A 23,870-nucleotide genomic window follows, 5' to 3' on the forward strand; every position below is an offset into this window, starting at 1 on the left:
AATCAGGCGCAGTGTTTGTACTTAGTTCACTAGAGCCAACACTCTTCTAAGGCAGTCACCAATATTTAATACATCACAGCATAAAAGGAACTGTTTGTTGCAGTTAAATTCATGAGGAGCGTACACATTTCATGCATATTTTGATCGGATGGATGACTAATTTATCATCATAAAACAACAGAACCTTTAATATCTGAAGACCGGGGACACTGATAGCAACTTGGAAAATGTTTGCTGCTTCGAGATGTTTCTGCTCTATACGTGCCCATATGGACCTATAGAACTCCTATGTTCACTCTGTGCCTTGGACTCCAGTGTTTTTGGGTGAGTTACATTAAAAAAATGACTGGCTGTTCAGAATGAAAAAGTACAATAATTGTAATATAATTTATGAGGGTACATTTCTAGCAAGCTAGTTGAGCCATAGCCTTATCTAGATTTAGATGGAGGAACTTTGGAAACTTCATAAAATGGAAGATTGTGTGGTCATATGGAAGTGGTAAAATGAAAGTATTAGGTATCTGTACATAAAACTTTGGGGGGAAAAGAACATTGCTAATCTTCGGAAGCTAAAAACCCTTCCCCATGGCCACCCTTGTACCCCTAAGGTGCTAAGGATTTCTGCTATCTAAAAAGGCCAAGCCAGTTAATTCTGTAAATATATTGACCCAATTCCTGCTTGACATGATCAGGCTTCATGCTTTTAAGTTAAAATTTTCTGTTTGGGGATCTAATGTGTACTGGCATTTGGCATTTATTAATTTAAGCTATCTTGTTTGCAAGACATGCCACATAGTTGCTTGTTAAATTGCAGACAGAGAATCTGATTTTTTTTAATAGCGGTCTCTTCAACCATCTGTGTTGACTAGGGATTATGGAAGCTGAAATCTAAAAGTTCAAGCTATAAGCCTGTAATAATATTTTATAATACAAATATAGGAGCTTTCATCTTCATTCCTAAGATGTCCCTAAGGAACCTGTCAGTGGTACTGGCATTTATCTAATCCTTCAACTTCATGACATTTTTCAAACAGCTATGCTTTTTCCTTTGCTCTTTGTGAGTAGGGGTGTGCATGCTTGGAAATTAGTAACACCATGTTCCCACAAAGCATTTTCTGCACGTGCTTTGTTCACCACTGAGTTACCAAGTAGAAAAATAAAGCAAAAACATGACGAATGCAGGGACGTTTATGTAAGAGGAATAGAAGTCAAATTAAGTTGTTGTGTGACAAAGAAGCAAAATTATATTCTGAAGCAAACAAAATAAAACGCTCCTTAGTTCTTCCTAGACTTGGTGGATAGAATAAGATCAACTACTCTAGAGCTGGGTAGATTCACATCTTTTGTGAGTATTTATATTGTTTCTTTACACTGGTTAACTCTATAAAAGTCCACAATTCCCCCTCAAGCTTCTGAAATGTATTTCCCTAGCTATGTTGCACGCAAGGAGAACTTGTTAAAGGAGGCTATTTTCCTGTACCTTATCACCTAGCTTATGACTGTGAGAGAGTATGGAAGATATTTTTAAATGCAGCTTACTGGCTAATTGACATATGGCTTACAGATGGAAAATTGTTCCTCCTTACTCTTCACTGTCTGGGCAGCTTATGTTTGCTTTCCTTTCTTAATGGAAACAATCATAAGGTGATTTATTTAATAGGGGGTCTAAGCAATTGCAGGAAGAAGAAGAAAAAGAATATTGTCAAAGGATTGCTATAAATACCTTTTTTTTTTACATTGCTGATGGTTAAAGATCAATATGCACCTGTAGTATTATTAAAGTAATTCCTTGGCACAGCTGTATAAACACAGAGGCACTGCTTTGAATATTTTGAAAATGGTTTCCAAATATTTAGGTTTGCAGTATCATTTTTGCATGCATCCCAAGTATTTACAGGGACTATTTCTATGATTATGGTTTGTCCACACAGATATGTCTATAATTTCAGTGTTATAAGATTTCACAATGACTTCACTAGTTTTATGCATTAAGGGCTAGCTGGAGCATTAAGGAGCTACTCTCAGCAGATGTTTGTAAGGAAGTATTTATAAAATAGATCTCTTGCACCAGCAAGACTAATTAAGCAAACCACACTGCAAAAATGAAGACTAATATACACAATTTATATATTTTCTCTTTTTTTTAAAAAAATCAAACCAAGGTTGATTTTTTTTACATTTAGCTCAGGAGTGCATTATTCAAAAGACTTCGGTTTGCTAACAGGGATGAACATTGCAGGCTCTTAATTCCTTCTTGTCTTTGCAGCTAGTGAACTGACTGCTTTTAAAACGCTTCTTGACGGTCATAAACCTCTCCTGGATTCCACCCCCACACAGTTTGGTGCATTCTGACCAAGCAGTCCATGGCTTCATTTTACAACCTAAAATAAAAATAACAGATAAGCAACTTAAGAATCACTTTAGTGCTTGAATCCCTTGACATTTCTTTTTTCCTTCACAAGTGGTAGTTCTATTGCTACTCCTGTTTTGAAAATGGAAAGATAAGATCTATAAACCATGAGATGCTACAGTTTACTCCAGAGTTATGCTGGAATGACGTTTGTACTTGCGGAAAGTCCTAATTGGTCTGAATCATCTAACATTTCCATATGTGGCTCATAGGTCTGTTTGTGATTATAGTATCTAATAGTCACATACTGGATCATGTGAATGGATTATTTTGGAACTTAATAGCAGCCTACCTAAGGATCTCAGATGAATCCTTTGTATTGCAGGTTTTCCTTTCCTTTCCTTTCCTTTCCTTTCCTTTCCTTTCCTTTCCTTTCCTTTCCTTTCCTTTCCTTTCCTTTCCTCTCCTCTCCCCTCCTCTCCTCTCCTCCCCTCTCCTCTCCTCTCCTCTCCTCTCCTCCCCTTCCCCTTCCCCTTCCTTCTCCTTCCCTTCAGTCTTGACTACTGGCGAGGAAGGAAGGAAGGAAGGAAGGATGGATTTCCTTGATTTGGTTATCTATAGTTGTACCTTGATGAACGTATCTTTTCTTTTATGTACACTGAGAGCATATGCATCAAGACAAATTCCTTGTGTGTCCAATCACACTTGGCCAATAAAATTCTATTCTATTCTATTCTATTCTATTCTATTCTATTCTATTCTATTCTATTCTATTCTATTCAATGATCTAAACCCAAGAATTTATGGAAAACATTCAGATTCCTGGGATATAGTTAAGGATCATTGAAAGAAGCTGTACTAACAAGAATATAAATTAATAATGTACTTCTCTGTTGCACAGCTCACTTTCTTGATTTAAGGATTGCTCTGTGAGTTTTACTACACTTACCTGGGAATTGCCCACCATCTACATCTTCTTTCGCTTGTTCACTCCTCCTTTTCTCCCGAGATTCTTTCCAGCGCCTTTTCTCAATATTGGGGTTTCTCAAGCATTTTCTTATTCGGCATTTTTTACGTTGTACAGTTTCTGGGCATGGAGCGCCTCCAAACTGTGGTTCCATTTTGATCATTCTTGTCCTGATCATATGGCCTTTGCCACAAGACTTATTGCATTCAGACCACTGAGACCATTCTGTCAGATCACAGTCAATTGCTGGAGAAGCAAAGATGAAAAATAGGATGCTTAGTCTTAACTTACTTAGGTGGAACAATCTAGTTTAGCAGAAGAATAATTTACTTCTTTTTAATCTCACTATGAGGAAAAATGAGCATTTAGGTTGATGATGACATGGAATGAATTTTATACAAGCTTGCCATGAAAATGCGTTAGCGATACCACCTTCTCACTAAGCTCTGACAGCAGTACATTCACACCACCCTATTAGAAATAATCACCCACCAGAAATTAACTCTTGGAGCAGATTTATAGGAAGGATATGGATGGAAAAATGCAGGTGATTGGAGAGGAAAAGGACTAGAGATTGGGGGGGGGGAAACCTTGTTTCCAACGATTGACGGATGGCACTTTTTATAAAAATTACTGTGAAAATATGTGTGAAATAACATTCAATTATTCATCAGGCTTTTACAATCTGGAATGGCACAAATTTAATCATTTTGTATTGCTATTTTAAAATGGATGTTTTTTATCACGTTCCTGAATGTTTTCCATAGAAATGTCTTTGAAGGTAAGAAAAAATGTCTGTATAACAAAGCTTTGTTAATATGGCATAACTCATTTTAGCAATGGCAAGGCCCTTTTGAGCACGTTCTTAAAATACAGGTCATTTTTTTAATATATATGTACTACCTGAGAAAACATTAGGAATTTGTTTCTGGTGTGCAAAAGGTGCTTTACAGTAACAAAGCAATGCATCATGCTACCGTATAGGAAAAGTAATATATATAACACATTTCTGCTTGTATGTTGTGTGGAATAGAAGAAATAAATAAAACCAACCATAATATTAATTTTCATACTCTATAGGTATCTATACTTACGACACTCTGGCAGCATGCATTTCTCTACTTGTTCTAGTTCTTCATTGCAATCTCCTAGCTCCGCAGCAGATTTTAGCATCCGTTGCCTGGTCCTCATCCCCTTTCCACAAGTGACACTGCAGTCACTCCATTCAGACCAAGGAGAAAGCAGGCAGGGAATGGTATCTAGGGCAGGTTGGGATGGGAAAGAGGATGAGATTATTCCATTTAAACAGCAAATCTACAAGTGATGATCAATCCGGCGAACAAATGATCCATCTACCTACTCATCAAGGAGGGAGGAGTATCTAGGCATGCATAAGAGCACCAACATGCCTACTGTCCCTGTCCTAATGTTCCCTTTAATTGTAATAACTTTATTCAATTCATGCTTATACTTATATTATCTAATATGTACCCGACTAAATAAATAAATAAATAAACAAATAAATAAATAAAACTTGTTATGGACAATTTGCTGTGGCCAACTTGCTGTGGCCAACTAGCTATGACCAACTTGCCTAAGCCAATTTGCTGTGGCCAACTCACCACTAGACAACTCACTGTGGCCAACTCACCAATTCTCTGTGTGACAAGAGCTACACTAATATTGAAAAAATGGTGGAATAAAATAATTGCAAAAAGGATGCAAAAGGAGGGATAAAGTGAAATGTGAATGACAAAAATTAAAATAATTTTTTAATTATTTTAAATAATTCAACTGAATTATTGAATTGTCCCGTGGTGAGTTGGTTGTGGTGAGTTATCTTGTGGCAAACTGGCCGCGGTGAGTTGCAATGGCGAAATGGCCATGACAAGTAGGCAGAAGCGAGTTGGCCACTGTGAGTTGTCCCATTCCGCATCAAGGAAAAGGATAGCTATTTGATAATGACTAAAATGAAACTGGATTGAAATGTGTACTGGTCTTCCACCATCTAATGATTCCAGTCTGTATTTTGCTGCAGATTGCTGGCAGATCTACATTAACAGCGAAGTGAGACTATCATCCCTCATTTCCAGTATTCATAATTTATTCCTAAAAGATACTTTTTTTGCAACAAAAAATACCTAAGATATTTTTTTGTTGCAAATCACTCTATCTCATACAATGCTGGATATCTCTGATTAGATTTCCTAATGTATTCTCCTGGGTTGGATTAGTGGTAAAGGGTTGACATTAATAAAGCCTTTTCCATGGTTTAAATGGCTCCTGCAGATACTGTTAATTGCTGTTTGGCATGTGGTGGTAATATTTGTCATCCAAGAAAAATTAGACATAAAAATATTTGCACACATGCAACAATCTTTCTCATCTTGTTAATAGAAATGTCACCTCCCACTGAAACCAGTCCTTTATTATTCCCCCCCCCATCAAATATGTATATTTATAAATGTATATGAATAAGCATATATATATATTAAAATGATATATGAGTTTATATATATGAGTTTAAATGGACTCCAGAGAATGGTAGAGGACAGGAAGGCTTGGAGGAATGTTGTCCATGGGGTCATGATGGGTCGGACATGACTTCGCAACTAGCAACAAAAAATATATTAAAAGGCATATTCCCGTGTGTGTGTGTGTGTGTGTGTGTGTGTGTGAGTGACTAATGTCTATTGATCAAAATTAATTGCCTGTAGAATAAGACTCTCTGTTTCTAAAATTAATTGATGTCCTACCAGGATATACACAGAAACCATTCTGTCTCTTACAAATTACTTTCTTGCACATAGTACCATTCAACCAGAGAAAGAAAACTGCAGAAAACTGAGCGTAACAAGCATAAAATCTATGCTTCTTCTGTAATAGATCCTATTGAATTCAATGGCTCTCATTTCTAATTAAATGTGCAGGCTACTGATAAGTTGGGCACAGTTCTTTTCGGTCCCAATTATTCCTTGTAAATGATGATAGAACGTAGGAAAAAGATCCTTGAAGGATTGAGTTTTCCTTTAGTTTTCAATAAGAAAATGGTGAATGGAAGCCTTTGTGCTGGGCTGCAAACATAAGGAAACACACAGATGTTCATTCTGTCTCACTGTATTGAATGTGTGTTTTCTTATTCAGCTTAATCAGAATGCTCAGCCCAATCCACCTTCCACCTGCAGATTATGAAGGAATATTTTTCTCCTTCAATTGTAATTGGCTATCGTAGGAACCCTTTCTGTCTAGCTGCTGCACCAAAAACACTCATTTTCCTGAAACCTCATCCATAGGGAAAGCCCTCATGGATAAAAGAAACTCTCCAGTGTATACATTGTGGGTGATGAGAGGCAGGCATGGAATTTCACCCTTCCTCCTTGACGTGATGGCAGTGGCATGATGTCTATGGAAATTCTCACTCATCCAGGTCATGGTTGTCCCAAAGGTGCTTTTTCAAGAGGCGACTGGACTGTCTGGTTTTTCTCTTAAGGCATTTTGCTTCTCCTTCAAGAAGCTTCTTCAGCTCTGACTGGCTGGTGGGCAATGGAAGGATTTATACTCCTTGAATACAACTGGTCATTTGCATTCTTTTAGTGAGTTGTTATACATAGGCCTCCTTGTCAAAATTGAACAGCCCTCTCAATAAATGGGGGGGGGGGATAGGGCACCATCTATCTCCAGTCTGCTACACTTTCATTATTTGCACCTCATGCACAGACTCCTGCTTTCACAACAGCATTTTCCTCCACCACCAAATTTGCAGCTTTGGCCCCAGATTGCAGGCAATTCATTAATCAGTCCTGAGCCCCACCAGGATTGAACTCTGGTGGTGCAGTAGTTAGAACGCAGTATTGCGGGCAAACACTGCCCACATCCTGGAGTTCAATCCTTACAGGGCTCAAGCTTGACTCAGCTTTCCATCCTTCCGAAGTAGGTAAAACAAAGACCCATATTGTTGGGGGCAATGTGCTGAATGATGTTGTAAATCACCCAGAGAGTGCTTTAAAGTGCTATGGGGTGGCATATAAGTCTAAATGCTATTGCTATTGCTAAAATTTTCTCATCTTCCCTTCAGGTAACATTTTCTTCCTTTCTGTGACTAAATGCACACTTTTGAGAAAAGGTTTGTACTGAAGAACTTCTTGGAATACATAAATTAATCTCCTTCCTTCAGCATGATGATCTTGATGGAGTTCATGGCCCCGAAGCTTGTTTTTAAGAAGAGAAAATGATGGTGAGAGAACTGGCATTTACCTCTGACATTATGTTTTTTCCCCTCAACAGCAAATTATATTTACAAGAATAATGTATGTTACGCTATGATTTACTCTACTAAGAAAAGCAAGTCAGGTTGCAACCATCTTGTGAGTTTGTATATGTGAATGCGTATATCAGCGGTGGTGTAGATCAGAAGTGTGTAGATCAGAAGTGTACAAAATATGTGTACAAAAAGCAGCATTTTTAAATGAAACTGAAAAAAAACTCCAGGAAAGCACTTCTCATTTCTTGTCTTAAAAACTGCAGGGCTTATGATTTGCTAGAATGTCCTGCCTTCAAATATTTAGACTAATTGCTCCCTCACCTCTTGTGGTCATATAATTGTACATTTTTATATACTTTTGGTTTGAAATGGCTACTTTGTCACAAAAAAGTTTTAGAAGTCTACATTGTGAAGAAACCTATTGGAAAGTATACAAGTAATAAATTGTGTTACTTGTTGCATGTGTCCTATGCACATAGCATTGTTCTTCTTTACGTAAATACACAATGTGTACACAAAGCAGTTAACATACCCCCTTTTTACCTAGTTGCCCGGTTGACCAGAGTTACTTACGGCATTCGGGATTCATGCATTTCTCAGCTTCTGTGGTTTCTGCTTTGCACATGGATCCATCTGCCGGGGTCATCTTGATCATTCTGTGTCTCTTCTTCATTCCCATCCCACAGCTGGCACTGCATTCATCCCACTCTCCCCATTCGGTTACCAGGCAACTGCTAGGAGCTGTCCATAATATATTAGCCAAAGATCAGTCTGATGGCAGTTATTTAACAGAGGATTCACATTTTGCTTTTAGGCTGATTAAGTGTGGTAGGGTGCATCAAATACTTACAACATTCTTCATTTACAATGCATTTCTCCGTTTCTTCTGTAGGCACTTTGCACATGGAGCCATCGTCCGGGAACTGCTTCACATAACGCTCTCTCGATCGCATTCCCATGCCACAAGATACACTACAAGGGGACCACGTTATCCACTCAGACATCATGCATGTAGAGCCATCTAAAAAAGCAACAATGGATAGTTTCCATTTATTCCCAAACCTCACTTACATTTGATCAACAAAATGTTGATTCCCAGTTCCCGGAGGATGGCTCCATGTTGATTCTCATGTCCAGGGTCTTCTCACCTACCTTCATCACTACAGCCTGGGCCCATACAAGGCTGGAAATCCTGAGTTTCTGGACAAGGCACACTGAGGTCAAGCTGGGCTTTGAGCATTCTCTGCCTCATCCGCTTGCCCTTTTCACATGTGGAAGAGCTACAGGCTGACCAGGGAGACCAATTCGAATAGATGCAGGTTTCAGGAGTATCATCTGAAAACAATGACAAATATATAGGTCAGTATGTATGTGTGAATGCATATATATGTGTGATGTAAAGAGCACCACACAGCAAAAATATACATACATCTGTATATGATGTACATCATTATATGCACAGATATAATGTCCACATATAACAGGCTGAACCACAAATTAAGTTTAACAACTCTTCTCTTAATGACGCTGTGTTGCTTACCTAAAATCTTTACTTACACTCTTTGTATGCATATGAACATTTTCAGTTCAAATTTATTGACTGTGCTTAAACCCAGTTAGGATAATCCTCCCAAACAATTAAACATAGTTTTCTTTTTTAAAATTACTTCTCTACTCAGTATATTTTAATGGACACACTAAGTACTGTACTGGAGACTTTTTGCCTATAGAAGAGGTACTCTACCTAGAAGCCCAACTAACTGTCTCTACCTTTGCCCTTGCCTAGAACAAGTCCCCCTTTTTATGATCTCCGGTTGACTGCTAGATGTATAAATATACTTCTTAGCAAACGAAGGAAGGAAGACATTTTAGAAGAACCCTTGGTGAATATTGGAAGATGGAACGTTGTTTTGATATTGATTGATGAAGGTTGGATATTAAAAACTATGTACTTTATTCAAGAACAAACACTAACTCAATCGGAAATTTCTGAGAACTCTAGGACTGGAATGGTCTGATATATAATGGATTGGAAGAAAAGTATCTTCTTTGTCTCTGGAAGGGGAGTGGAGGTTTTAAGGAATGATTATGGATTATGATTTGTGCTATATTTTAATTTTTGTTAGTTTCATACCCTGTATTCGGTTCTCGGAAGTCCCGGGGTGGGGAGGAAGGAAGAAAGGGGAGGGGTAGAAAGGGGAGGGGTAGAAAAGGGATTGATAGTTAATGTACAAAGATGATTGAAGGTGTATAATTAATGTAAGATCGGAGCTGCCCGGCTACCACTTCAGAATGATGGGAAAGAAGGAAGTAGAAGAGAGAAGAAGGTAGGAAAGAGAAGAGGAGGAAGAGGGATAGAAGAGGGAGAAGAAAGGAGTAGGGAGGAAGGAGGAGAGGATGTAGATAAGAGAGGGGGAGGATGGTTGTGGAAAGTAGAAGAAGGTAGAGAAGGAGAGTAAAAGGAAAAGGAAGGGGGTGGTGACCGGGCAGATCCGATTAATTGTATATGATGGTACATTAAATATGTTATTGGATATGTTATTGGATAAGAATGTTAAAATAAAACTTTTTTAAACAAAAAAAAAAAGATGTGAGGGATGGTGCCTACAGAGGGGGAGATGGGATTATAGTGAAGCAACAGTTTCCAGAGAGAAGGGAGCACGTTCCAAGAAGTGGGAAGCAAAACAAGAGGCAGCCCAGCCCAGAGCTGGGTAGGAGACGGAGGAAGAGAGCTAGGATAGCCACTCTCTAGAATCTCCCAGGGTATATGTGTTGGGTTGAAAGAACGAGGGTTCAGTTTGTCAAGATTCTATCTATTGAGGGTGAAGATTCATTCTCTGAGCTTGTGTGGTTAGTAGGTCTTGTAATGGGAGGATCACGTCAGGTGAGGGTCTTGTGATGGGTCTTATGATGGATCAAGTGTGAGTGACATTAGGTGAGGGTCTTCATGTCAAGTAAGGGTCATTGGGAGGTGAAGTGCTGGTTGGGGGGGGTTGCCTCACCTGATATTGGGGCAGGGGAGACCCTCACCTGATGTGACCTCCCCATCACGGGACCTTCTGACCACCCAAAGCCCTTATAACCAGAAAAACACTGATACTGACATCCCCTAAACCAGTGATGGCTAACCTTTCTGGACTGAGTGCCCAAAGCATGTGCCTCACCCCTGCACATGTGCCCTGCCCCGATGCATAAATGCACCCCTCGCATGTGGGGGCCCCGCATACATGTATGTGTCGCCCCCATGTGTGCTCCGCCTGCCGTGCATGCATGGCAGAGAACTGAAGACCAGCTGGCCAGTGGAAGGCACATGCGCATGCATGGCGGAGCTGAGCTGGGGCAATGGCTCGTGTGCCCACAGAGAGGACGCTGCATGCCATCTCTGGCACGCATGCCATAGGTTCGCCATCATGGCCCTAAACTCTGCTGAAGATGTTACCTAGCCTGTAACAAAATGTTTGGAAACCAACCCACAAGCTCAGAGAATGAACCTCCACCCTCATTCTACACTTGAGCTACAGATATTCACTACCATTGCATTCTATCTATTGTGTACAAGCATATAAAGAACTGAACTTTGGTTGGATTGTTCAGTGACATTCTTGAGCTAAGCCCTATAATAAATAAGAGAGGAGCAGTTAGATAAGGAAAATAGTTTAGCTTGATGAAGATCAACCCCGTACAAGATAATAAAGTACATGAGATTAGTCTTCTGCTAAATTAGAAAATGCCAAAATTTCTGCCTGCTGACACTATCACTGCGGGTGTTTATTAAGTAATGATGCAGACTCCAACCATAAATGGCTAAGCAAATTGTTTTTTTCCCCTCCTGTTTTTAATACTGTCCTAATAATAAGGCAAACAGCGTGAAATACGGAGGAGCAGCACTGGAGAGTGAAGGGAAATACAAATTCATAAAGGTAGGAGGACATAATTACAAAGTACCTTCGTCTTCTGGAGCTTCTGCAGCAAGATCTGCAACAATGTCATCGATGCTATCAGGAAGAATATTGCACTGTTCCCCCTGCAAAGAAACATTTGCGAATTGGATTGAATTGGTGGAAGAAATAATACGATGCTGAGCACTGGGCTGGAAAATCAATTGCCAGAAGTTTTTCAAACAGCATCTACAAGCATTCAGGCTTATAAAGAACGCAGTAATCATCAGGCCCATGGAAAACTCAGATCCTAAAGGAAGTCTCACAAAGATATTGTGTTTCTGATTGGCAGGGGAAGCTGTGTTCCCTTGCAAAACAAGCTAAGAGGCAAACAACATTTTGCTGGGGAAAAAAGTGATGGGAGGACTGGGGAGATGAGGAGGAGATAATGTCCCATCTAAAAGCTGGATGTGCTAGAAAGCAATGTTAAGTGAGCTTGAGGGCCCCACTTATTGTCTATAATGCCCAGGGAGCCCTAAAACTCTCCATATATCTAATGAAGGAATATGCTCCAGATTGCTGCCCCAAGAAAGATCTGTCTGTGACACATAGCATCATTATGTTATTAACTCGCTAGAAAATGTTCTTATTAAGTAATGAGCTTGATCTTGCTTTACAAGGCTTTTTTTTTTTTAATGCTATGCCGTAGAATCTTTTCCAGGCTCAGAGCTTTTGATGAAGTACAACCAAGACAGGACCTAAATCTAATTTAATTTCACCTATCCTTAAATTTAATCCAAATGAAATAAAATTAATTTGATTAGTCTTGCTTTTCAGAAGTTCACCTTTGCTATCTTGGCAAATTCCAATTTGGTAACAATTCCTGCAGCTCTGTGGAACTCTCCTCTTGTGCTTCTGGGGGCCTTAAACCTTTGATGGCTTCTTTGCATTCCTTAAAGTTTGAGCAGAAAGGAGAGGAATTCACTCTAAAGCAGGGATCTCCAACCTTGACCACTTTATGATTTATGGACTTCAACTTCCAGAATTCCTCAGCCAACACTGAGGAAACACTGGCTGAGGAATTCTGGGAGTTGAAGTCCACGAGTAAAGTTGCTAAGGTTGGAGACCCCTGCTCTAAGGAATGAGGTCCTTCACCTCTCCACTGACCCAGCATGCACAGCCAGTTAACCCCACTCCCTTTATGAAAACCTGTTAAACGACATTTGTCATTTTATTACCATATTTCAGTTTTCTTGTAATTTAATCCCATTCCATGCTCAAATATTCCATATCATATTCACTAAGTGAACTTTCATACTAATACCTTTCGCGCAATCCTCTCAATGACAACTCTGGCTACTGATTTAATGGAACCTCCTTCAGGGTCATAAAAAGGACTTTGAGGATGGTCTAGACTTGTGAGTGGTCTTATCTTCTCCTGAGGTACTGTTGGCTTGTTGGAGGACTGCAGTCAAAAAAGAAGCATAGGCAGACATAGAAGAAACACAACAATGAAAAATATAGTATACAAAAAGGGTGCAGGTAAACTTCCATGAACATCGTTTGGACCCAGATTTTAAACAACATCCCCCCCACGCACAGACACCAGAGAGAGACACAGAAAGAGAGAGATAGAGACAGAGACAGAGACATGAGAGAAAGAGAGAGAGAGAGAGACAGACAGACAGACAGACAGACAGAGACATGAGAGAGACAGAGGGGGAGAGAGACAGAGAGAGACAAGTGGGGGGGGGGGAATAAATTGGGAAATGAAAAAATGGAATAACTTAAATATACACAACTAACTTAATGCCCAATTATTTCAGGGGCTTGGATGTAACCTAATGTATATTACGCTGTCATAATTAATGAGATTAGATTAGGTATTAACTTGCTATAAAGAGAAGGACAAGAAAAGAGAAGATAGATTTCCACCCTCTCTTATTTTTGATGAGTCAATCCAATGATTTAATTTCTACAGTCAGAGTTTGGGAGAATTTTTTCATTTCAGAAAAATGGCTGCTGTGATGACTCTCTCTCAACCACTGCATCCCACTGGCATTGCTATATCTATGTATCCATGCAGACATCCAGACAAGACAGTTTGCAGTCGCTGCCAACTAACAGAGCTTAGAATCTCTTAACAAAGTTCTCCAAGGAACTCAGGTGGCATTAGCAATGAAGTTAAATATCATCAGAGATGATTTTGGGAAGGAGAAACCTGGAAAGAAAGGGAATGACTGGCAGCTAAGATGGCTGAAATACACAGCAACTGGCTTTGAACCTGATTCCAGTAAAATCCAATATGGATTGGTAACCTTGATTTGGGTTAGTTTGTGAACAAGTGGAATATTGCCAAAAGAAATGTTTTGGCACTACCTGAAGAACTGTGCTGGATGTTTCTATTCACTGCAGAAAGCTCTCAATGACAGAAGTTAATAAGCTAATAAGATCAAAGTTATTAAGGTCAAAGATCCCCCTCCCCAAAAAAAGGCAGCAGACAATGAACCTGCCAATTGGATTAATATAGAAATGTTGGCCGGTATAACTAAGGGTTTTTCCCACCACAGAGATCAGTGTATATATAGTTTTGTTCCCCATCCATTCAGTTGTGTCTGATTTTCAGAAATTGCTTGGACAAGTTCCTGCGGTTTTCTTGACAAGATTTTTCAGAAGTGATTTGCCATTGCCTCCTTCCACGGCTCAGAGAAAGTGACTGGCCCGAGGTCACCCAGCTAGCTTTGTACCTTGGAGGGGACAAAAGCTCACAGTCTCCTGGTTTCTAGCCTGATACCTTAACCACTACACCAAGCTGGCTATTTATATGTGTTCAGTGAACAGATAAGTTGAACTTACTGTACATCATAATATGCATATATTTACAGGCATAGAATTGACTGAATCTGAAAGCTGGACTTTGGAGGGGAAAAACATTTTTTTTTTTTGGGAAACACTACTTGAAGAGGTAAAGTCCAGCTTTCAGATTCAGTCTAGTTTAACAAAAAGAAGGACTAGGGGAGACATGATAGCTGTGTTCCAATATCTTAGGGGCTGCCACAAAGAAGAGGGAGTCAGGCTGTTCACCAAAGCACCTGAGGGTAGAACAAGAAGCAATGGGTGGAAACTGGTCAAAGAAAGAAGCAACTTAGAACTAAGGAGAAATTTCCTGACAGTTAGAACAATTAATAAGTGGAACGACTTGCCTTCAGAAGTTGTGAATGCTCCAACACTGGAAATTTTTAAGAAAATGTTGGATAACCATCTGACTGAGATGGTATAGGGTTTCCTGCCTGGGCAGGGGGTTGGACTAGAAGGCCTCCAAGGTCCCTTCCAACTCTGATGTTATGTTATGTTATGTTAGGTAGAGAGGTGGCGATGGTAGTAGTGTGGATTTATCAGTTTTGATGGGTGACAAATTTAGAGAGGCCCAAAGCCAGAGAAGTAAAACTGCTTGACCTTTCTGATAAAGCTTGGCTGAAACTGCTTCATGCTACCTTTTAAGTGAATAAAAGAATAATAAAAAAAAGCTCTATATCCCTGCCTTTAAAATTGGACCTCCTGAACCATGTACACATCTTATCATAGCTGTATTCCTGCTTTAGAAGATATTCAAGCTAAAAAAGGATTCTATTTCAAAATTGAAGAGGTTTTTTTTTTTAGGGGGTATTTTTTAATCTAGAGGTAAGTAGAAGTGCATGACTAATCTTGTTAAGCTTGGATGAGAAATTCCTGAGAAATCCCAAGAAATCCCAGAAAAAAGTAGTGGCAAACTGCACTCTTATTTATAAAATTCCATAGATGTGTCTATGAAGTCACTAAAAGACAAACTAAACTCAAGGGAAACTTTACTTTTAACTTAAAGATAAATAAAAATTCATGCAACATTCTTATGCCGTTATACTATCATATACCTAATAAACTAAAACAAAACATCTATATTTAAATGTGTCACTTATAATAAAATAATATAAATACAAAGGAAATGTGTTCAGGTCTAGTGCCCGTTTTAGAGGATGACATAGTCATTAGACATGAGTATTCTTCTCCAGATACCAATTACTTACATATGATGAAAAGACATAGTTAATTAGCCTGTGAATAAATGAAATATATTCATTTTGTTTTCAACTTTACTAACCCTATCTAGGAAGCAATAAAACACAAATACATCATATTACAGTAAACCAACGAACCAACTAGCAAACAAAAGCTCCAATAAAAATAATTCAGTAGCATTTATGTCTGATCAAAAAGAAAAAAGACTCTATAATAGAAGCTATTGGAATGAGCTTGATTGGTCTTACTTTAGAATCACAACAAATTAAGATAAAATAACCAAATTCTCTAAAGCCATTGCATCTTTTTCTTCAATTGTGGACAAAAACTGCATACCTAAGTTCTGAATATGAATACGTCCTAAGGAATAAAAAAAAATCCCTACCTCTATAGCACGAAGAAAAATGCACAAATGTATTCAAACATTCACTTAATGTATTGATTTCTCATTAATTGCTTTCATACTTATACAGGAAAATAAACATTCATACAAAAACTGAATATCACAAAAGTATTCGTACTAAAATCATAGCTTCTATCTCTGATTTTTGTATTCATAAGCAATTTCCAATTTAGCCAATGATTTTACGTTGAATGATTGAAAGACCAAAAAAAAAAAAAAAGAAAGAAAGAAAAGTTCTCATGCTGTGTGCATTTATTACCATTTTGCTTGTTCTAGCTTTCAGTTTGAAAAATAAAGAAATAAAGTTCAGATGGAATGGCGGTGGGCTTTCATTTGCCAAGCCAACTTCAGCTTCTTCTTCTCTCGGAATTTCGTTTTCCTTCATAGATATGAAGAACAAGAAAGCTTGCTGTGAATGATGGGCAATTTTCAATGTGCTATTACTCTTGTCTCGCACAGAATCCTGCACAAGTATTTACTATATTTCTCAGCTTTGTTCAGGAATTCCAGGTATGTTCATAGTGCTCAATCCTCCTATATTTCTTCACAAGTGTCCTGTATGGACTATTGGGCTGAAAGTCACCGAAGGAGCTGCTGTGGCTATAGATGGAATGGAAACTAGTGCCAGTCAAATACATTATCCACTGTACCTTACCCTTTGCCCATTCTGTTTCATTTTTCAGCTGTCAAGCGGTCTTATAAAAAAGTGTTTCTTCAGTATAACTTATATCAATTCTTCCCCCACCACCACTAATGCCATTAAGGAAGCAAACAGATGCTGTGGAGGTGTCTCCTGCAATTTGTCCCTGTGGTTAAATGAATGACGAGTGCCGTGATGGCACACGTGCCAAAGGTGGCACGCAGAGCCCTGTCTGTTGGCATGTGCACTGCCACCCCAGGTCAGAACTCCGTGGCGTTTCTTTCATGACCTTCCGTTTCCCTGCAAACGACGAAACAGAAGCTCACGGAAAAAAAAAGATCTTACCTTTTGCCAGGCTGCCAGTATTGCCTTTTGCCATGCTGCCTCCTGCCGGCCAGCTGGTCTTTGGGTCTTTGCTGCACATGCATGCATGTCCACTCCTGCACACATGCACGCATATCCGGGCATGTGCGCATTTGTGCCCATGCGCACTTTTCAGTTTGGGCATGCACGTGTGCGCAGTTTGGGCACTCGGTGTCTAAACAGTTCGCCATCATTGGACTAGTGTGTTGGTTTCTTGAAGTGTAGGAACTTCACTTTCAAGTCCAGATCATTTGGCTTTGGAGCAGTTGACTGCCACTGGATTCTGTATTGTCAGAATTTAATTTCAGCTGCATGTCTGTGATGTAGTGAGGAGGTGGATTCCCAGGAGGGAGGGGAGTGCATTCCAGAGGACTAAGAGACAATTCAGCCCAGATATGACTATGTGAGAGACAGAGACTGAAGAGAGCCCCCTCCCTCATAGTTCACAAAGTATATTGTAATGTAGACGAAGACAGTAGAGTCTTCAGTCTGGCAAGTCTTTGTCTATAGGTGTGAAACAATAAAGGACTCAAATTGGAATAATTATCATGAGTTATTCCTGATTTTGTGCCTGACATAGCTTAATGTTCTTCAGTGATTGGTAGCATTTTTATCTATTTCTTCAATTATTTAAAAAGTGTGTTATTGCAGGGGGACAGGGGACTGCCAAATGCTAATCAATCATAATTAAAAGAACTAAGAAATATAATCAGTATACTTTTGGTTCTATGGATGCCCTGCTGCAAAGAAACTTATCCCAGAGGATCAGGCCAGGAAACTCAGTCACAGTATCTTCCTTTTAGTGGAAGTTGTCAATGCAAGAAAATCCTTTTCCTCTGATCAAAAAGCTTCAGAAGCCACCACACTTGCATAGTGTATGGTATAGTATGCGAAAGAAAGGCAGGAAAAAGCTTCTGTTTATTAATTTTTAAATGAGTTTCGGAATTTATTCATCCTCATTATTTTTGACCAAGAGACCGTTTTCAAAGCTTAATAAGTGTTACTGTAGTTAACAAACAATCTTAATCTCAATTTCCATTGACACTTACAACTGACTGAGAGAGGAAATAAATACATTATAGAACCTTAAATTGTGAACTCTTACCTAAAGTAAGATGTGACTTGATACTACATAGTAAACCTTGAGATTTAAAAGTGTTGAGAATAGGAAAAATCCCTTAAATACCATCCAGGAGAAAGGCAATAATGCACTTGAAAACAATAATTTTGCTAAATAGCAGAAAATGATGGTAGTCAGGAAGTTTGATAAGGTCACACAGAGCAATACAATGACAGAACAGTAAGATATCAAGATTCCTGTTGTGAACCACAGAAATCTCTGCATTGTTCCAAAGAAACTTTGAGTAGAAAATGGGATATGGCACTGGTTATCTCAGCATGAACGTTCATAAATTGGAAGAAATTATTTTCAGTCTATGCACATCAGATGGCCTTCCGAATGGCTTGCTTTTGCCAACTGAACATTAGAATCATATTTGTTTGAACATATTCTTCTACGCTCTAGCAGATGAAAATAGTTCCTCATTTGGCAAATTAAGAAAGATAAAGAGGGAAGTATTTATTTTATCATGAATGGGACACTACAAATGTATAAAATTTCCCATTCATATCTGGTGTCTGAGGGGAAGAGTATTTTTGTTTTTAACTATTTTTTTTAACTTGATTGTTGTGAGTTGCCTAGAATCATTGCATGGCATTATATCAGTGATCTTCCTCCCTCCTTTTGTTTCCCCCTCCCCCTGAAAACCACTGCTTCCTCTGTCTGGACAATACAATAGAGAACAAATTCCAGATATCCTAGCTTGATTTGTTTTACTACAATACAGATAACTTTTTGTTTCCTGAAATTCTCCCAAACAAGCCCAAAGGAGATGGTACGGTCTTGAGAGTTCAGTTCAGCGAAGCGTAACTCCATTTGCAATACTTTCAAATAAATTTGGTCAATATATACACTGAATTGCTTGAATTTTCAATCTCATTATATTTCAGATATAAATCTATTTGTTGATCTATAAAAGAACTTGATTTTATAAGCAAATCATTCTGTATATACATACATATATACATACATACATACATACATACATATGTATGTTATGATTTTATAAATAAAATCAAGTCCTTTTATAATTCAACAAATAGATTTATATCTGAAATACACATTCAATTCTCTCAACATGTCTGCTTTTTTACGTACTTTCTATTGTTGGAAGAAATCTCCATTTCGGTTCAGTTCCAAGTGGGGACAAAGACACTGGAAACATGGAGGCTGCTTGGAAAGATGGTTTAATGGTGGTCAGGATCACATGGCTTGAGATCCTGAACAGAAAAGGGCCTGAGATCCTGTGTGCTCCCTGGCTTTATGCTTTTTCTGAGCTTTGACCTTTCTGGGGCACAGGAAGAGTATCCTGATTGGTTGTCAGACTCCCAGGGGGTGGGAGTCTTAGCTATGCTGCTGGCTGTCTCTCAAGCTTGCTTGAGCCTTGCCATGTGGTGAGTTTCAGTTGTATTGTGTTGCAAATCATGGGGGGATTGAGTGAGCTTGGTTGAAGCCTTAATTGCCCATTGACAAAGGTGGGGAGAATGAGTGAGCTTAGCTGAGGCTTTTAATGGCCCATTGACAAAGGTGGGGGGGGAGTCAGGAAGTTGCAGGGAGCTCCTTTGTCTTTAAAATATGTTTCTCCATTTCTCATCCAGGAAGGTATAATATTCTGCTTTTTAAAATATTTCCTAGAATATTTCATTCTTCTAGGAGGGGGGTGGGTGCTAAATTCCTACACTATATAAAAGGAATTTTATATTTCTGTTCCTAGAAATATACACAGTGACATCAAGGCATTCTAGGTGTTAGAAAGTTATTGCCTATCGGTCTGTAGTCAGCAGATTTTCTGATTTTCCAGAATTTACTGCAGTGTGAAGTTGGGCCAAATATCTTATTTCTAAAATAAATTACCACAACCATGTTGTGGTCCTCCTGATTGTGCCTATTTATTTATAGAAAGTTATTGGTTCTATGGGAGCAAATAAAGATTTTTGTTCTCTAAAGATTATAAAAATGGGAGAATATTCTCAATTAAAAGAACATAATGAAAAGAAATCAGTTCAGAATTGAGATCCAGGTTTTTCCTTTTCCACACAAGATCAGCTCAAAGTTTACCTGCAATTTATTGATCTTTTGCATTCACAAAAATGACTATATATAAGCTGCTCAGGAGATATTACTTTGGCTGTGTAATATTAAGATACTGCTTTTATATGTGATGGGTTGCATTTTCTTTCCCATCACAAATCCTGTAATGGGTTATAATGGCAATCTTGAGGAACAGAAGGAAGAATTGCAGTCAAGACAACAGTCAGACAAAAACAAAAAATGAGCCCAAGGCAGAAATGTAATTTGAAAATGTGTCTTAGTCTTGACCTTCCCTAGTTTTTATGAAAATAAAGGAAGGAAGGGACTTGCAATATTGATGTCAGCTTCCCCAAGGTAGACCAGACTAGAAAACCAAAGTGAATAATGCTAAAGCTACTTTAATTATAAAGTTATATCAATCAAATCTTGCAAGTCTGAATATGCTTCCTTTGTCTTCCAGCTTATTCAGCACGAATAGAAACAGGAGAATTTCTGGAGGATACACACATTGCCAAAAGGATGGATACTGAGATGGGTGACTTCCCAGGTAGGTATTATGTCTTCTTATTGGAAGTATGCATCACTTATACCTGTTGCAAATGTCAACCTGTTTCCTTGATAGCATGATGAAAATAGTACAAGCCATTTTTTTTAAAAAAAAAGTCTCATCTGGGAAAATCAGGGTCTGTTGGTGTTGAGTGGCCTCTAAAGCTAGCCAGTCATATTTAGAAAGCTCTTAATGAAGGTCAGCAGAATGAGTTTAGATCCTATATCTATTTCTGGGCACTACTCAATAAATCAGACAAGAAAAAACTTGAGTGGGTTCCCAGGAAAGATACCAGGAGGACATATGATTTGGAGGCTAAGCCCTATGAGGAAGGGTTAAAAGAGAAGGCAGTGATATGATAACTATATATACTAAAAGGGCTGACTTGTTTATGTTGAAACTAAGAATCAGATTAGAAGAAATAAGATTCCAAATGAATATTAAGAGGAATTTCTTCAACAACTGTTAAGTAGTGGGAAAGTCTGTTTAGAATCATGATAGGATCGCTTTCCCTGGAGGTCTTCAAAGAAGGATTGGAGGACCATTATTTAGAGATAGTTTCTTGATTTATGCATGGGGAAATGCTCCTATTCCATGTACAGGATACGGAGGCTGAAATACATATATAGAGGTTCAAAGTCTATGGAGATTTGGTTGTCCCAAAGGTCCTTTTTCAGGAGGCAACTTGACTTTCTTGCCTTTTCTTCTTTGAAGACATTTCACTTCTCATCCAAGAAGCTTCTTCAGCTCTGACTGGATGATGGGGAATGGAAGGCTTTATATTCCTTGCAGACAGCTAGTCATTTGCATACTTTTAGAGAGTCATTGAGGCCATTTGGAGGTTTGTCTGTGACCTCAGGAGGTTCAAAGGGAAATTTTAAGGCCGCAAGAGGAGAGGCAGAACAACAGTAGAGGCAAGTGGAAAAAAGTTGCAAATGATAGATGTTATTCTAAAACACCACCACTAAATTTGTGTCAAGGTTTTAGCCTTAGTAAGCATTTGGGTTATACTGTTATATCTTTTATGCAGTCCTGATTTAGTCTATCAGCTTTATTGAAGCTTAGAATCAAAGGAACATTCACAATGAAAAAGTCTAAAACTGAAGGAACAGAGTGAGCAGGACAGTTATATTCCCATCCCTCCTACTGAATTTGCAGCCTCACTAAGTGGGATGAATGCATATTTTTAACTTTAGAAGAAATTCAAGGCAGGTTTAACAGTTTTCAGCTAATATCATTGCAAAAGCTTATAATTATAATATAATTAACTTTCCACAATGATATCGAATGCCGGCAAGAATTTGAATGGGTCTTGACCTACAATTTATTCCATCTTTTAAAAAACCTGTCTATCTTGAAGAATCATTCCACTAATTGATTATTTGGTGTAGTGTCCCTGAAACTGCTCATGATTTACTTCAGAAAAATCCTGCTTCACGGATCCTTCTAGGAAAAACATGGGCATAACTGCATGCAAAAAACTATCATGTCCCTCTAATTTTATGCATCAGGGCTGCAGATTAAAAAGACATTTTTTCATTCTTGTCAATAAAATCAACAAGGAGTAAGTAGCATAAGATCAATCAATAAAACTCAATCTGCAATGTTCAGATTGCAGTGGTGGGATTCAAGTATTTTAACAACCGGTTCTGTGCCCTAATGATTCCTTCCAACAACCAGTTTGCCAAACTGCTCAGAAAGTTAACAACCGGTTCTCCCAAAGTGGTGCGAACTGGTTGAATCCCACCACTGCGTTCAGGGTATCAGCTCTCAAAATATTTTGATTCCCTTCACTTCTGACTAAATGCTTAGGACCAGAAGACATGATATTTTAGCTGTTTATTAGGGATATATGATTCACCCTGTTCTGTTTCCTACAGAACATCCTCCATGCGTTTTTCTATGATTCAGTCATAAAAGCAGCACAGGAAGTTTAGGAAGAGGATAAGTATTCCTGATACCTCATAGGTGACTCCACTGTCAGTGCCAGCATCCCATGGGATCAGGTCCTGAATCACCTTCTGGACCCATCCGCAGTCCTTGGTGCACAGATCTTCAGCTGAAAGGCCTACATTCCAGTCAGGGCTGGGGCCTAGCATGGTAAGGAAAGACATAAGGTGGCGTGTTCTGTCCACAGAAAATTCAGCAGAGGGAGCTGCTCTCCTAAAAGTAAAGACACACACACAAAAAAGAAGACTAAAGTAAAGATTGCAACTTGAGAAATCACAAGCGTGCCTGCAGAATGAAATAAGGACAGGAAAACCCAGACGCAGCTATAAGCTACTGAAGCACTGCTGTGGAGAGAATCAAACCTCAATTAACATATCCTACGGGGTGCATTTAGGAGCTCGGCTTTATAAAACAGATTTAATGTAAAAATTGTTTTTATAGAACATTATTTTTTTAAGGTAAAGGTAAAGGTTCCCCTTGCACATATGTGCTAGTTGTTCCCGACTCTAGGGGGTGGTGCTCATCTCCGTTACAAAGCCGAAGAGCCAGCACTGTCCGAAGACGTCTCCATGGTCATGTGGCCGGCATGACTAAATGCCAAAGATGCATGGAACGCTGTTACCTTCCCACCAAAGGTGATCTCTGTTTTTCTATTTGCATTTTTTACGTGCTTTCAAACTGCTAGGCTGGCCGAAGCTGGGACAAGTAACGGGAGCTCACCCTGTTACATGGCACTAGGGATTTGAATCGCTGAACTGCCATCCTTTCGATCGACAAGCTCAATGTCTTAGCCACTGAGCCACCGTGTCCCACTATTTTTTAACATTGATGTAAAAAAGGCATTAACTAGAGTCAGGAAAGGTGTCTGAGATATACTCTTGTATCTCCACCTTCCTGTCCTGACAGGCGGTGTTGGAAGAGAAGTAATAATTATACATGGCTTAACTTGGTTACAATACTTCACACATATTTCTGTTTCCTATTGGTAGAAGGCTCCTGATGACTCAAATCAGAGTGTAGGAAGAGTATGCTTGCAGATCTTAAAGGGAGCTTAGAAATGGAGGGCAGGTCCCTCTCAGTTTTCCATTAATAACTTCTTGTTGAAAAGAAAACGGCTAGAATGTCAAGCATTTATGTTTAAAGAAATCATTTTTACTCCATTGCTGGATTTCTTTCACAATTTTATTCTGACTTTACTTGCAAAGGAAATATAAGAAATTATTATCTAATGCTTATGGCAAAACACTGCTTTAAAATTCAGGCAACGCTGTTGACGCATTCTTAAGGCATAGCATCTGGATGAA

General features: G+C 38.8%; 1 protein-coding gene and 1 long non-coding RNA gene across 2 annotated transcripts in view; one reads left to right on the forward strand and one right to left on the reverse strand.

Annotated features, from left to right (window-relative positions):
- The first annotated feature begins 202 nt into the window (after positions 1 to 202).
- On the forward strand, positions 203 to 8,608 carry LOC131186713 (uncharacterized). Its single transcript, XR_009152409.1, has 3 exons — positions 203 to 324; positions 7,393 to 7,551; positions 8,471 to 8,608. It is a non-coding gene; the product is annotated as an uncharacterized LOC131186713 (long non-coding RNA).
- The window catches only part of SPON1 (spondin 1), a 388,936-nt gene continuing 365,382 nt past the window's right edge, over positions 317 to 23,870 (reverse strand). Inside the window, exons 8-16 of the mRNA XM_058160540.1 lie at positions 22,578 to 22,779; positions 12,781 to 12,921; positions 11,524 to 11,602; positions 8,731 to 8,913; positions 8,429 to 8,599; positions 8,152 to 8,319; positions 4,412 to 4,576; positions 3,300 to 3,563; positions 317 to 2,381 (exon numbers count right to left, since the gene is read on the reverse strand). Of these exons, the coding sequence (XP_058016523.1) occupies positions 2,218 to 2,381; positions 3,300 to 3,563; positions 4,412 to 4,576; positions 8,152 to 8,319; positions 8,429 to 8,599; positions 8,731 to 8,913; positions 11,524 to 11,602; positions 12,781 to 12,921; positions 22,578 to 22,779 (1,537 nt within the window). The 3' untranslated portion in view covers positions 317 to 2,217. The remainder of the gene's footprint in view (positions 2,382 to 3,299; positions 3,564 to 4,411; positions 4,577 to 8,151; positions 8,320 to 8,428; positions 8,600 to 8,730; positions 8,914 to 11,523; positions 11,603 to 12,780; positions 12,922 to 22,577; positions 22,780 to 23,870) is intronic.

The sequence above is a fragment of the Ahaetulla prasina genome, chromosome 1 (genome assembly GCF_028640845.1).
Source record: "Ahaetulla prasina isolate Xishuangbanna chromosome 1, ASM2864084v1, whole genome shotgun sequence".
NCBI classification, from domain to species: domain Eukaryota; kingdom Metazoa; phylum Chordata; class Lepidosauria; order Squamata; family Colubridae; genus Ahaetulla; species Ahaetulla prasina.